General features: G+C 39.3%; 1 protein-coding gene across 4 annotated transcripts in view; it reads left to right on the forward strand.

The window, feature by feature from the left end:
- DIS3L2 (DIS3 like 3'-5' exoribonuclease 2) overlaps window positions 1-14,967 on the forward strand; it is a 373,065-nt gene that overhangs the window by 193,620 nt on the left and 164,478 nt on the right. For all 4 annotated transcript variants that reach the window (XM_054477505.2, XM_054477506.2, XM_054477507.2 and 1 more), the window contains exon 9: window positions 8,812-8,985. In XM_054477505.2, coding sequence (XP_054333480.1) covers window positions 8,812-8,985 — 174 coding nt within the window. The remainder of the gene's footprint in view (window positions 1-8,811; window positions 8,986-14,967) is intronic.

Below are 14,967 nucleotides of genomic sequence, written 5' to 3' on the forward strand. Positions count from 1 at the left end.
GATTCTCCTGCCTCAGTCTCCCAAGTAGCTGAGATTACAGGCGCGCGCCACCACGCCCAGCTATTTTTGTATTTTTGGTAGAGACGGGGTTTCACCATGTTGGCCAGTATAGTCTTGATCTCTTGACTTCATGATCCGCCCGCCTTGGCCTCCCAAAGTGCTGGGATTACAGGTGTGAGCCACTGCGCCCGGTCAAGATAGGATTCTTTCTAGGGCATCTAAGGCCCCCAAAGCATGAGCTCTTTCAGCATGCTGATCTGTTAGATTTTTATCTGCCATAAGCTGTCCAGTCTATGCTGCTGTAAAATAGATCTCCAATGAAAGTCCATAATAAATTTATTTAAATAAGGAACTTGAGAAATGTTCTCTGGAACTCGTAAAATAAATGTTAATTACTACTAACAGGAACTTGGAGTCATTGATCACATTTGGAAACCATAACTAAAATATAATTTTGTCTTTATGAGCCATGTTGTAATTTGAGTAAACAAATTGAGACTCTTTGGACTCAGAGTATAACCTGGTAAAATATTGTGTCAGAACTTTATAAAGCTCCAAAAAAGATGAAAAATTTTTTTTTCTCCTTAATTTTCTAAAGGTCCAATAACTGGTATGACAGGACTGTTTTAACAACTAATATCAGGTCCATCACTTCACTTGCTTCCTTTTGTCCTCCCTCCTCCTCACCCTCCCACCACTCCATTCATGGATCTAGTGCTCAGCGCCAGTCTTTGTGGAGGAATTTCTCCATCTCTTGGTACACCTCAGTTAATCACTTTGCAGTTTTTCAGAAAGGGCTTATGAGAACTATATTCCCTGAGTTCTTGTATTTAGAAATCTTTATCTTTGAAATCCAGTAACTCCACTAGAATATATTTCATTGGTGATTTTCTGTAATTTTCTTTTCTGAGACTTACCCTTTCTGTAAACCTAAATTTTCTTTATTTCAGAAAAGTTTTCTTAATGATCTTGGAAAATGTTTCCTTTTCTTCATCTCTAGCTCCTTCCTTCAGTTATGCCGAAGGAAGGATCTAGAGATGAGGAATAGAAAATGTTTTCTGGCCAGGCGTGGTGGCTCACGCCTGTAATCCCAGCACTTTGGGAGGCCGAGGCGGGAGGATCACGAGGTCAGGAGATCGAGACTGTCCTGGCTAACATGGTGAAACCCCGTCTCTACTAAAAATACAAAAAATTAGCCGGGTGTTGTGGCAGGTGCCTGTAGTCCCAGCTATTCGGGAGGCTGAGGCAGGAGAATGGTGTGAACCCGGGAGGTGGAGCTTGCAGTGAGCCGAGATCGCGCCCCTGCACTCCAGCCTGGGTGACAGAGTGAGACTCCATCTAAAAAAAAAAAAAAAATGTTCTCTATTCCAAAGAATCTTAGAAAATGTTTTCTATTCCTCATCTCTAGCTCTGTATTTCAAGGATGCCTGGAACTCCTTGGTCTGCCTTTCACATCTGTCTGTTTTCTTTGTTATCTTTTTAAACTCTACTTGCCCAGTTTCATTTTCCTCACTTTTCTCAAGATTTTACTCTATGATCCTTATGGCTTTCAAATAGTGTCAGTTCTTCATTAGGTACTTCCAGTATGACTTTCATTTTCTGTGATAGTTTTATCATTCTTTTCTACTTATTTCCTGAGGTCTAAAAACCTAGTTTTTGTTTCCTTTCATGACTTATTTATTCCTTATGCACTTGCATCTTTGCTTCAAGCTCTTGTTTTATAAAGCTTATATTTTTGGGAGTTCTTGAGAGTATCTTTGGTCATTTCTGTGGTTATATGCTTATAGAGATTGTTTTGTCCTTCTGCCATTTCTTTTTCTTGCTCCCTTTTTTCCTTTTAAATGTGGGTTGTTTTTTTTTTTTAATAGAATGCTACTCTCCCTCCCTGAAATCTTTAAATAGTGAGTTCTTCCTGGACTTTAGTATTATATTTTAAAAACTGGACATTATAAAATGCCTTTTGTCTAAGTTTTTAGTCCCTTTCTATTTTAGGCATAAGACAATCATTTTGGGCCATATTGTATCCTGGAGGATAGCATTCTAACTTCACTCACTCTTAACTTCAAGGCGAGAATAGTATGGTCACTGTGTTCTAGGTCAGCCTCACAAACACTGAGACTCCCACCACATAGAAGAATTTGTTTCTTTTCGTATTAGTGTAGTTCTGTAATAAACTGTATGTGAGATATCTCATTTTTATACTTCTCCCAGAAGCTATGTATGCTATCTAATTAATGGATGGTTAGTTATTTTATGTAACTTTTAATACTATTAGGTAGAATCAGAAGAAACTGTGTTTTATATGTTAATAAATGGTCAAATATTGGCAATTTTCTATGCCTCAAAATAATATATTATTAACTTCTTTATATTATTATTGCCATTCTTGAATTATTACTTCTGAGTAACCTCTCAGTTGGCTTGAGTTGCACATAAGTTTTTTTTGGAAGGAAAGTACATAGCATATTTTCTGCCTTTTAATATCAGTCAGGGTTCTTGTAGTCTTAGATTCCAATTCAGAGGAATCATAATTATGTCCCCAGAGGTACTAAAACCTTTCAACTGTAGAGATGAGCATTATGTAGGCAAAACTAAATATTTTATGTGTGGGTCTTAAGTGTGATATTGAAAGGCCTGACTCCTTCCTTGCATTCTTTCTTCCCAAACCATGTACACTGCCTGTAGGATGCTAAATCAGAGCACCAACGCATCCTGGAGGATGGCACTCCCCCCTCACAACTGATGCCTCCTGGTTAGTCCAACAGCTTAGTAGTCAGATCATTACATCATGCCAGTCAGTGAAATGTATGGGCTTTACTTCTTCCAAAAGGTGAAGTCCTTAATTACAAACAATGTTGAGTGCGATAATAGCTTAAAAGATATTTCGTAAATCTGAGGATTGTGGTGTTTACATAAGCAATATAGGCAGAAGAAATGCAGATAGCAAACCTAGAGTAAGTGTCTCTTTTAGTGGAGGAATTACTGCCTTTCCCATCCTAAAAGAGCTCAGTGGATGCGATCTGATGTGAAGTAGTTGGGGGGCGGGGTCCTCCTGGCATGGCTGTGTATCAGGTGCTCAGAGTTGGTTGCTGCTGCTGGCAAGCTAGCATCCTGCAAGAATGGTATTCAGGTCAGCATTAGTGAGAAGTGAATGTTGTGGAGTGCATTTCCTGCTGCCTTGTGCTTTGTTCCTCTGTCCCTTGAGCAAGCACTGCAGTGATGGGGACATACACGGGCACAGGCCATCCTGCCTCCACAGTGGAAGCCTTTCACTGTGCACTCTCATGGAGCACAAATAGTTATACCCTGTCTGGACTCATTTCAGTGGGCCCATTTCATCCACATGTCTTTTCCCTAGATGTGCTTGTCACCAGTACTCCAATCTTTCTTCTTTCAGGTCCCTATCCATCTGGCTAAACTTGTAGTCACTGCCTATCAGCATATCAGGTTGTCCTTCCTCAGCTAAAGTGGACCACGGACATATGGCTTGAAGTTCTGCCCACTGGGAGAAAGTTTCTGCTATATTGTCTTTTCAGAGACCATCCCTTACAATGGATTTAGTGCTATCATGTCCATTTATGACTCATGACAATGGAGGGTCAGTTGGAACTAGGCATTCAAGGTACTCAAACCTTTCTGCATCCTCCTTTATATCGCGCGTGTGTATGTGTGTGTTTGTGTGTGTGCATGTGTGTGTTCGGGTTCTCTGAATCTTACTCTCTCTGATTAGTGTCCTGCTTTTCACCTAAGTGACTTAATGAGACCTTACATTCAATGGTGTAATGATTCATCACCCTTTCAATTTGTTTTTTCTGTCTTAGCCTGGCAGCTACAAGAGATTCAAGATACTTTTTTGATGGACATACTAAGTCCCTGACTTTCAGTCTTAGAAATGAAGAATTTAGAATGAAGAATTTGGAGATGAAGCATGTAATTCTTTGTTTCTCCCCCTTTTTCTGGCTCTCGAAGCTTCTCACTGTTTCTGTGAGCCCTTTGATATCCTTTCAAGAAATTTTTTTTTTCTTTTCCAAACAGCACTGGTCTTTTGTGCTTACAACAAGAACCCAGACAGACAGTTAAAGACATTGATATTAGGAGACGAATGTAGGAAACAGAACCTCAGGGACCTGTGAGAATAATAAATGAGTTAGATGGGTTGGAAGTAACTCAGGTTCCATTAATTTTCAGAATACAAAATAATTTTTAAAATTACTAATTATTACCTGTCATCACCAGAATAAAGCTGTTTTTAAGCTAAACAACATTGTTATAAGTATTCATCTTGTACTCACAGTGTTGAATTCCTGTGTCCTTCAAATTTCAAAGGTTGGCATAATAGGTCCCCCATATCTTCAGTTGGAACTTCATTCTAGTGAACACAGGTAATAATTTAGTCATTTTGAAAATTAATGGGACCTGAGTCTTTAATTGTCTGGGTTCCTGGTTACAAGCAAGAAAAACCAACTCTGGGAAAGGAGTTTATTGGGAGGATACTGAAGAGCTCACTGAGCAAAAGACTTGAATGACCTGAAAAGGGATGTGAACTAAGGCAACTCTGGAAAGCCAAGAACAAGAAGCCCAACCATCATCTTTTATCAGGATTAGTTTGGCTATAATGCCAGTTATTCTCTTACCACCACTCTTGCAGGACACCATTTTCTCTGGATGGTGCCGCCACCACTGCTGTCACGAGAAACCATTCTAGCTGTCATGAGTGAATCCTAAGCAGCCTTTTGTCTTTGTATCTCTGTCTTCACACTCAAAGTCTTGAGTTGAGGCAGAGTTTAAGTCACATACAGTGTACTGGATTTTGGTTCTCACAGAGTGAGAGGAGTCTTGTATAAAGAGAGGCCAGGCATTATGTAGTAGGAAGCTGGTCACTTCTATGGCGGGAATTGTAGTCCTTTGTCCTGCTTGTAGGCAACATGCAATTCTTCCTTTCCAATTTGTATGCCTCTTCTTTTTCTTGCTTTATGGCATTCACTAGTACCTCCAGTACAGTGTTAAGTAGTATTGGTGAAAATGAACACTTTGTCTTCTTTCTGCTCCAAGGGAAAGCATTTCACTTTTCACCACTAAGTTTTACATTAGCGCTAGGATTCTCATAGAGGCCTTTAACCAAGTTGAAGAAGTTCCTGTTACTCATGTGCTGAGGGCTTTTATCTTAAGTGAACGTTGAAATTTTGTCAAATGCTTTTTCTTCATTTACTGAGATGATGATATGTGTTTGTTTTTTGTTTGTTAATATGTTGTATTGATTGATGTTTCAATGTTGGACAAATCTTGCATTATTTGGTCATGATGTATTACCTTTTTTGTATATTACTGAATTCTATTTGCTAATGACCTTGTAAGAAGTTTTAAATTTTCTTTTTCAATAACTTTGATATACCTTTGTAAGAATTTTAAGTCTATGAGAGGTATTGATCTCATTAATCCTTTGGTTTTGATATCAAGGTACTGCTGTCTTCATTAAACTAGTTGGAAAGTATTCCATCTACCTCTTTATTCTAGAAGAGTTTATGTAGAATTGGCAATAATTCTTTCTTAAATACTTGGTAGAATTCACCAGTGAAGCCATCTGGGTCTGGAGTTTTCTATGTGGGAAGGTTTCAAACTGTGAATTCCGTTTCTTTAATAGATACATTAGATATAATAGATAATAGATATATTAAATAGGAATATTCAAGTATCAGTTTATTTTAATTATCCTAGGCAGTTTGCATCTTTCAAGGAATTTGCTCATTTCATCCAAGATGCTGAATTTATTGTCTTAAAGTCATTCATTATTCCCTTATCCTTTTAATGCTTGTGGGATGTAAAATGGTGTCTCCTCTCTCATTCTTGATATTGGTAATTTGTGTTTTTCTCTCCTTGTTTTTCTTGATCAGTCAGGCTAGAAATTTATCTGTTTTTCTCTTTTCAAAGAATTAGCTTTTGAGCCAGGTGTGGTGGCTCACAGCTATAATCCCAGCACTTTGGGAGGCCGAGGTGGGCAGGTTGCTTGAGCTCAGGAGTTCGAGTCCCAGCCTGGTGACATGGCAAAACCCCATCTCTACAAAAAATACTAAAGTTAGTTGGGCCTCAGCTGCTCAGGAGGCTGAGGTGGGAGTATTGCTTGAGCCTGGGAAGTCAAGGCTGCAGTGAGCCATGATCGTGCCACTGCACTTCTGCCTGGGTGACAGAGTGAAAACCTGTCTAAAAAATAGAATTAGTTTTTTGTTTTATTGATTTGTTTTCATTATTCATTCTTTTTTTTTTTTTTTTTTTTTTGAGACAGACTCTCACTCTGTTGCCCAGGCTGGAGTGCAGTGGCGTGATCTCGGCTCACCACAACCTCCGCCTCCCGGGTTCAAGCGATTCTCCTGTCTAAGCCTCTGGAGTAGCTGGGACTGCGGGCATGCACCACCACACCCAGCTAATTTTTGTATTTTTAGTGGAGATGGGGTTTCACCATGTTGACCAGGATGGTCTCAATCTCTTGACCTCGTGATCCTCCCACCTCGGCCTCCCAAAGTGCTGGGATTACAGGCATGAGCCACCGCGCCCAGCCTATTTGTTCATTTTCTATTCATTGATTCTTGTTTCTTCATTATTTCTGTCCTTCTTCTTACCTGGAATCTAATTTGTTCTTCAGTTTTTTAACGTAGAAGCTTGATCACAGATTTGACACTTTTCTTCCTTTCCGATGTGAGCATTTAATGCTGTAAATTACCCTCCAACCACTATTTTAGCTACTTCTCACAAATGTTGACGTGTTGTGTTTTCATTCAGTTCAAAATTCCCTTCCTCCCTCCCTCCATTCCTTCCTTTCCTGTCTTTTTTGAGATAGCATCTCGCTCTGTTGCCCAGCTTGCAGTGCAGTAATGCCATCTTGGCTCGCTGCAACCTCCATTTCCTGGATTTAAGTGATTCCTTTGCCTCAGCCACCTGAGTAGCTGGAATTACAGGTGTGTGCCACCACACCCAGCTAATTTTTTGTATTTTTAGTAGAAACGGGGTTTCACCATGTTGGCCAGGCTGGTCTCAAACTCCTAGCCTCAAGTGATCCACCCGCCTTGGCCTCCCAAAGTGATGGGATTACAGATGTGAGCCACCGTGCCTGACCCCAGTTCAATTTTTTTTTTTTTTTTTTTTTTTTTTGGGAGACAGAGTCTCACTCTGTCACCAGGTTGGAGTGCACTGGCACAATCTCGGCTCACTGCAACCTCTGACTCTCTGGTTCAAGGGATTCTCCTGCTTCAGCCTCCTGAATAGCTGGGAATATAGGCATGCATCACCACACCCAGCTGATTTTTGTATTTTTGATAGAGACGGGGTTTCACCATGTTGGCCAGGATGGTCTCAATCTCCTGACCTTGTGATCTGCCTGCCTCAGCCTCCCAAAGTGCTAGGATTACAGATGTGAGCCACTGCACCTGGTCCAAAATATTTTCTAATTCTTTTTTTATTTCTTCTTTAACCTATGGGTTGTTGGATTTCCACATATTTGGGGATTTTCCAGATTGCTTTCTGTTAATTTTTCTCTCATATTTTTGCTGTCTGGCTTTTTGATGTGTTTTATGGGAGAGACCACCCATTTGTGGAGAAAGTACTCTTCTGAGCCCACATTATATGGGAGGAGCCCACAGGTCAGTCTGCAGGCTGCCGGAATCATAGGCTGGTGGGCGGGTGCACAAGTAGACTGGGCTGGTCTCTCTTGACTAGTGTGAGAAATGGGGCCAGCCCTGCTGCCATCACTGCTGCATTCCAGTGGCAAGTCTGAAGATTGGAATTTGTTAAAAGTCTGCTTATGAGGCAACCACCTCCCCTATTCCTCTTTACCACTGTGCACATAAGAACTCCAGCAGCTAAGCATCTACCCTTATTTAGGAAACAGAACCTTTTTCATAGAAATCAAATAGCCCCAGAGAATGTCCTGATGCCATAGCTAAATTTCTTGCAGGAAGTGCTGAGGGCGGACTCTTGGAGCACCCTGGTAGATAAGTAGACTTGTACAACAGAGGAGATGGCCATTTTTGGTCTCCACAATACCCTCTACAAAGGCAGCCAAGGCCCATAACACATCTCCTGTTGGCTGCCTGTATTCAACGCACAACTTTAGACTTGTGATCTGTATGTGGCATGACAATGCTTATGAGAATAGAGAGCTGTCAATTTGGTAAGGAGTGAGATCTGCCTTCTGAAAGGTGGAACCCTGTTCATAATGTTAGCATTGTCCTGTTAAATGCAATTTTATTTTTAATGGGCCAGTGCCCTAAAATGTGAATGGGTGACTGGTTTACAGATAATTTTAATTTTCTTTTCAGTGGATTTTGTGTTTTCTAACTTCTTTGCAATGAACATATATTACTTTTGTGTTTAGATAAAATATTTTAAAATTTTAAAGATAAAAACTGGTAGAGTTGTGAAATAGGAACATCAGAATTAATCTAGTAAGCATTACTTAATGTACAGGCACTCTGAAACTAATGATTTAATAGCACACTGGGTTGATCATAATATCAATTTTGACTTCTCTGTGAAGAACAATTGGAGGGGTCCTGAGAAAAGCCTTCTGGCTCTGTTTCTGAAGTCAGAATGTCAAATAAAAAAAGGTGAAATTACACTGTAGTTACAGATTTAACAGGACAAGAGCATTACTGTGTCTTCTGCTTTCCTCTTGCCCATGATTTGCAGATGATCATGTTTCTACTGGTGGAAGGGCAGGAGATTTTAAACTTTCCCACTACCTTACTTTTAGAGAGGAGACAGGTACCTATGTTCCATTTGTTCGCTAACCCAGTTATTCCATTTCTGTTCTATCCATAGGCAGCTGGCTAAGAGTCTTGGGCAGGCTGGTGAAATTGAGCCTGAAACAGAGGGAATACTAACAGAGTATGGCGTGGATTTCTCTGATTTCTCTTCAGAAGTTCTAGAATGTCTTCCTCAAGGCCTGCCATGGACAATTCCACCAGAGGAGTTCAGCAAGAGAAGGGATTTAAGGTAAGCACCTGAAACCCTTTAAGAATGTATATCTCCCTTTCTGCCTTAACTTTCCTAGGGGCTAGGCTTAGATGTTTTCATCTTTCCACGAACATTCAAGTTCAGTTCAGTTGGGAATAGGTGCTTCTGTACCACAGTTGGCAAATTATGGCCCACAGGCTAAATCTAGCCCGCTACCTGTTTATGTACAACCGATGAGCTAAGAATGGTTTTTACATTTTTAAATGGTTGGAAAAAATTAAAACAAGAATAATGTTTTATGAAAATTATATGAAATTCAGATTTCTGCGACCATAAAGTTGCATTGGAACATGGCCGTGCTTATTCATTATCTATGTTGCTTATGGCTGTTTTTTGCCCTACAATAGCCCAGTTGATTAGTTGCAACCAAGACCATATGGCCTGCAAAGCCAAAAGTAGTCACTGTCAGCCTTTTACAGAAAAAGTTTGCTGACCCCTGTTCTAGACCATTCTAACTTCAAAAGCTACAGTGCCCATCTTCTCATTGCCATAGATCTGGTCAAGTACAGACTGTTATCTAGTGAGAAATGCCTTCCTTTAAATGGGCCTCTTCAGGCATAGAGCAAAGGATTCAAGACTTCTGTACTTGGAGCCTCATTTTAAAGCCTTACTTTTAGGTCTGGAATTTGTTGGAAAGTACTTTTGTGGTATTTTTATAACAACATCTTCTTTGAAGATGTTTCTTCATTGTGGGATGTTAGTTCTTTTCTGATATTTCTCTTCAGAATTTGGTTTCAGTACTGGCATTCATTTTGGATGCCACATGGAGATATTTAGAACCAAGAAACTTTTCATACAACCCACTGAGGCTGTGGAAGGTTTTTGGTAAGGTCATCCCATGTCAAAGTCTTTTCCACCACACTTGCTCGCTTCATGCAGCTGAACTTATGACATCTTCAGCTCTGGGTGCCTGTTACCTGCCTAGTTTGTGAATACTCCCTCTCTGTACCTTCTTACTATTGTGTCTTTTAGTAATTTACTGCCATTTTCTTTTCTTATTGAGGTTAGGCAAGGAAAAGGAGACGATCATTAGTCCCCTTTCCTACTTGTTAGTATCTCTCATAGAACACATATTACATTTGAAGTCAGTTAACCCATATTGCATTCCTGGATTTTCATAATAACCCCTCTATCACTGAACCCCTGCTAGCACATGGGTGTGTTATCTCTTCAGGGGGCTCCGAGGTCTTGGGCCCATAACATTAACCTCTCTGAACCTTTGTTTTCTCATATACAAATTGAGGGGTTTGTTTTCTGAGGTCATTTCCTTAATCTAGGAATCTATCTAATGATTTAATGGGAAAAGAATGCTAGAATAAATGGCTGAACCTTATTGTTTAGTAGAATTTAGTGTAGCCATGCTGCAGTATCTATCAACATTTTAAATGTACCTACTCCTGCACCCCAAACTCTACTCAAAGAAGTATACAAAAATACATGTACAAGAATGTTCATTGCTGTCTTGTCATAAAAGTTAAACATTAAAGACACTGCTAATGTCCATTAATAAAGGAATGGTTTAGTAACCTGTGTTATGTCAATATGATAGTATTCCTTGCAGCTCTGCAAAAAGGAGCTATATCCATGTTGACTTTCCTAAAAGAATGGCTATAATATATTATTAAGTCAAGCAAGTTTCAGAACAATATGAATATGAGCCTATATTTTGTAAAGTAATACAAAAACTACATAAATATACACATATACATATATGTGCATATACGTATACACATCAAAGTATATATGCATAGAAAAAGGCCTGGAAGGAAATAAACTGTTAACAGTGACTACCATGGAGAGTGGATTCAGTGGAGTGGTAAGGCAACAGGGAAGTGAACTTTGACTTCTCATTTTGCATACTGCTATACTATTCAAATTATTATTATTATTTTTAAGACAGCATCTCACTCTATTACCCAGGCGGGAGTGCAGTGGTGCAGTCATCGTTTGCTGCAGCCTTGAATTCTTGGGCTCAAGTGATCCTCTCCCTTAGCCTCCCAAAGTGCTGGGATTATAAGCATGTGCCACCACACCCGGCTAATTCTTTTATTTTACTTTTGTAGAGATGGGGTCTTGCTATGTTGAGCAGGCTGGTTTTGAACTCCTGGCCTCAAGAGATCTTCCTGCCTTGGCCTCCCAAAGTGTTGGGATTACAGGCGTGAGCCACCACACCTGGTCCAAATTTTTTTTAAAGTAACCTGTATAACTTTAAAAAATTATAAATGTGAAAGTCACAAAATAGAAGTATTCCATTTTTTCCAGCCTTTTAGCCTACTGGTAAATACTAAGCACGTTAGTAGTTATGGGGCCCAGTATTGCTGTCACTTCCCCTTTCATGGCTCTGTCTTGCCGTTTATCTGACCTTTATTGCCTTCTGGTTTAGACCATAGAGTAAGAGGTCCTTAGTGAGAGCCTGTCTCTACAGTAAATAAATAAATAAATAAATAAATAAAATATTAGCCAGGCATAGTGGTGTGTACCTACTTGGGAGGCTGGGGTGGGAGGATTGTTTGAGCCTGGGAGTTTGAGGCTGCAGTGAGCTATAGTCATGCCGCTACACTCCAACCTGGACAACGGAGCAAGACTCTGTCTAAGGGAAAAAAGAAAAGAAACCTTGCTCTGCAGAAAGCCTTTGTTAAAATATATATCAAATACACACACACACACCACACACACACACACACACGCACGCACGCACGCCCTGTGAAAGGGTCCAAAGACAGAAGAAGTTTGTAGGGTGCTCTCTGCTATTCATGAAGTTACAAGGATTTTTTAAAAAATTACTTTTGGCTGGGGCACGGTGGCTTACGCCTGTAATCCTAGCACTTTGGAAGGCGGAGGTGGGCAGATCATGAGATAGAGACCATCCTGGCCAACATGGTGAAACCTCATCTCTACTAAAAATACAAAAATTAGCTGGGCATAGTGGTATGCGCCTGTAGTCCCAGCTACTTAGGAGGCTGAGGCAGGAGAATCGCTTGAACCCGGGAGGCGGAGGTTGCAGTGAGCCGAGATTGCACCACTGCAATCCAGCGTGGCGACAGAACGAGACTCCATCTCCAAAAAAAAAAAAAAAAAAATTACTTTGGGCTGGGCACAGTGGCTCACACCTGTAATCCCAGCATTTGGGGAGGCCGAGGTGGGTGGATCATTTGAGGTCAGTAGTTAGAGACCAGCCTGGCCAACATGGTGAAACCTCATCTCTACTAAAAATACAAAAATTGGCTGTGCGTGGTGGTGGGTGCCTGTAATCCCAGCTACTCGGGAGGCCAAGGCAGGGGAATTGCTTGAACCCAGGAGGCAGAGGTTGCAGCGAGCTGAGATCATGCCACTGCCTGGGCGACAGAGTAAGTCTCAGTTAAAAAAAAAAAAAATTACTTTAACCTTAAAATATGTTATCCTTGCCCATTATCCTCAGGATTATGTTTCTAAAATTCAAATCTGATTTATTTTACTCCTTTGGATTTAAAATTTTTCTAATGTTTCTTAATGCCTAAAGTAGTAATGTCTGAAGCTTAGAAATTACTACTTTAGGCATCAAGAAATAATATAGTAAATTACCACTAATGCTTGTCTTTATTTTAAAACTATACATGAATTTACTACATTGATAGTCTATTATGTACATTATAAATGTAAGTAAAAATAGAAAAATAAAAATGTAATGAGAAATAAATTTTTAAATATTTTCATTTTACTTAAAGTATAGAAAACTGTTTATATAGTAATTTTATTTTTGGTGAAAGCAGTATGGTTGAATAATATTCTTTATTTATTAAAATTTTACTTTAACAACTAGTAATATGGAAATTCAGAGATCTGATTCTAAGTTCTGTATGTTTTGGTACTTGGTTTTAATGATTATCATAACTGAAAATGATATATGTTTAGAAGATGTGAGCTGTGCTTACAAAATCCTAATACTCATTTCTCAGTCCTATTCGCCAATTATATTCCAATTCATTTTGAAATTCAGCTAGTAAATTTCCGTCTTTTCTGATGTCAGTTCTTGTGGATTCATTGAAAGGTGCTGCGTTTTTGGATTAAAAAATAGATTTATAATCTCCAGTTACTCTTTAGTTGTTATCTGTAAAAACTAGTTAGAAAATTCAGCCAGGCATGTTGGCTCACACCTGTAATCCCAGCACTTTGGGAGGCCAAGGTGGACAGATCACCTGAGGTCATGAGTTCGAGACCAGCCTGGCCAACATGGTGAAACCCTGTCTCACTAAAAATACAAAAATTAGCCGGGCGTGGTGGCAGGCACCTGTAATCCCAGCTGCTCGGGAGGCTGAGGCAGGAGAATTGCGTGAACTCGGAAGGCAGAGGTTACAGTGAGCTGAGATTGTGCCACTGAACTCCAGCCTGGGTGACAGAGCGAGACTCCATCTCAAAAAAGTAAAAATAAATAAAAATAATTCTATTAGGAAGTTTAAGTCTATGGATATGAATGTTTTTGTAGTTTATACACTTACATCATTTTAGGCCCCAAATAATATAACGAAGTATTTCAAAACATCCATTTAAAAAAATGTTATCTTTAAAATTCGAATTATGTTATTTTGCTTTCAAAATGCAATAATTTTTTTTCTTATTGTTAAAATACCACCTTTACCTTGAAGGGACAGATTAAGCATGTTTAATTTTCCTAAAGTATCTGTTAGGTAACATATGACTGATAGCCATTGTTTTGAAATTATTATGTGGCTGGAGATGAATTCATATTAGACACAGAAGAAATGTCAGTGTTGCCATTTTTCAAGTGTTAATGATATTACTAGGAGTATTAGTGGTTTAGTATTATCTTCAATATATGGACCTTTGAGGTAATCTTTTTTTAGCCAGTTGCCTTTTTTTGCAAGGATTAGTTTAGCCAAAACTAGACAATATCCATAAATCCATGTATCTGGGCATGAGTAAAGACCCATTATTTGCACTTGGCAAAAACATAGGAACCAAGAGTGCCACTGTCATTGCCTTTGTGTTCCAGAACGCCAACTTTTTCATCTGTACACCTCACCTACCACCTGACCCACACATAGTGAGGGTGCCAGGGTTAATTCATGTAGTTATGTAGTGTCAGTTAATTCCTTAGTTTTCACACACATAAAGAGAAGCCATAAGTGTGTGGAATGAGCTCCAGTGATGTAGTTGGTTAGCGTGCAGTACTGTACAGCAGTAGGTAAGCATGTGGAGGTATTTGGATCTGATAACCTTTTCCTTTTCTTTGACTAGTTTTATGATGGATTTATTCAGTTTTTATACCAAAAATATTTATGGAACACCAACCATGGGCACTGAGGATACAACAGTGAACAAAAATAGATGTATTCACTCCCCTTGTGGAACTCTCAGTTTGGTGGCAGAAGAACACGAATGAAACTACTAAGCAGTAGTCAAATGTGGAATTGTAATGAAGGAGGGGGTGCTTGGTGCAAGTGTTTGTGATCATGTGGTTTCTTCTGCTCTGAGGTCCACTGCCTTCAAGGAGTTTTTAAAAACAGTATTCATTTTCCTAGGAATGTCAAAAGAAGTAGGATTGAGTCCCAGCACATGCTGAAAAATATGTGCTATATTGAATAAATTAATATATATTTTGTAAACTAATAAAATCAAACCTTTTTCAAACATTTATTTGCACATATTGTTTATATATAGTATATGTCATATATGCCATATATCATATATATATATATATATATATATATATATATATATATATATATATATGCCAAGTACTGAGTTAGCCACTGAAAATGCAAAGACAACCAAGGGCCAGCCCCTGTTCTTCAGGGAGACAGATTCGTACTCAGATAAATTACAGTAGACAATGGCAAATGCTGTAATATAGGTATGAACAGACTGCCAGGGTCATTGGTGCATGAGGTGAGATCTGAGAAATGAGCAGGTATAGAGGGAAATAGAGTGACTAAAGTTGTCTTCATTTTAGTGATAGTCCAT

The sequence above is a fragment of the Pongo pygmaeus genome, chromosome 11 (assembly GCF_028885625.2).
Source record: "Pongo pygmaeus isolate AG05252 chromosome 11, NHGRI_mPonPyg2-v2.0_pri, whole genome shotgun sequence".
Lineage (NCBI taxonomy): Eukaryota > Metazoa > Chordata > Mammalia > Primates > Hominidae > Pongo > Pongo pygmaeus.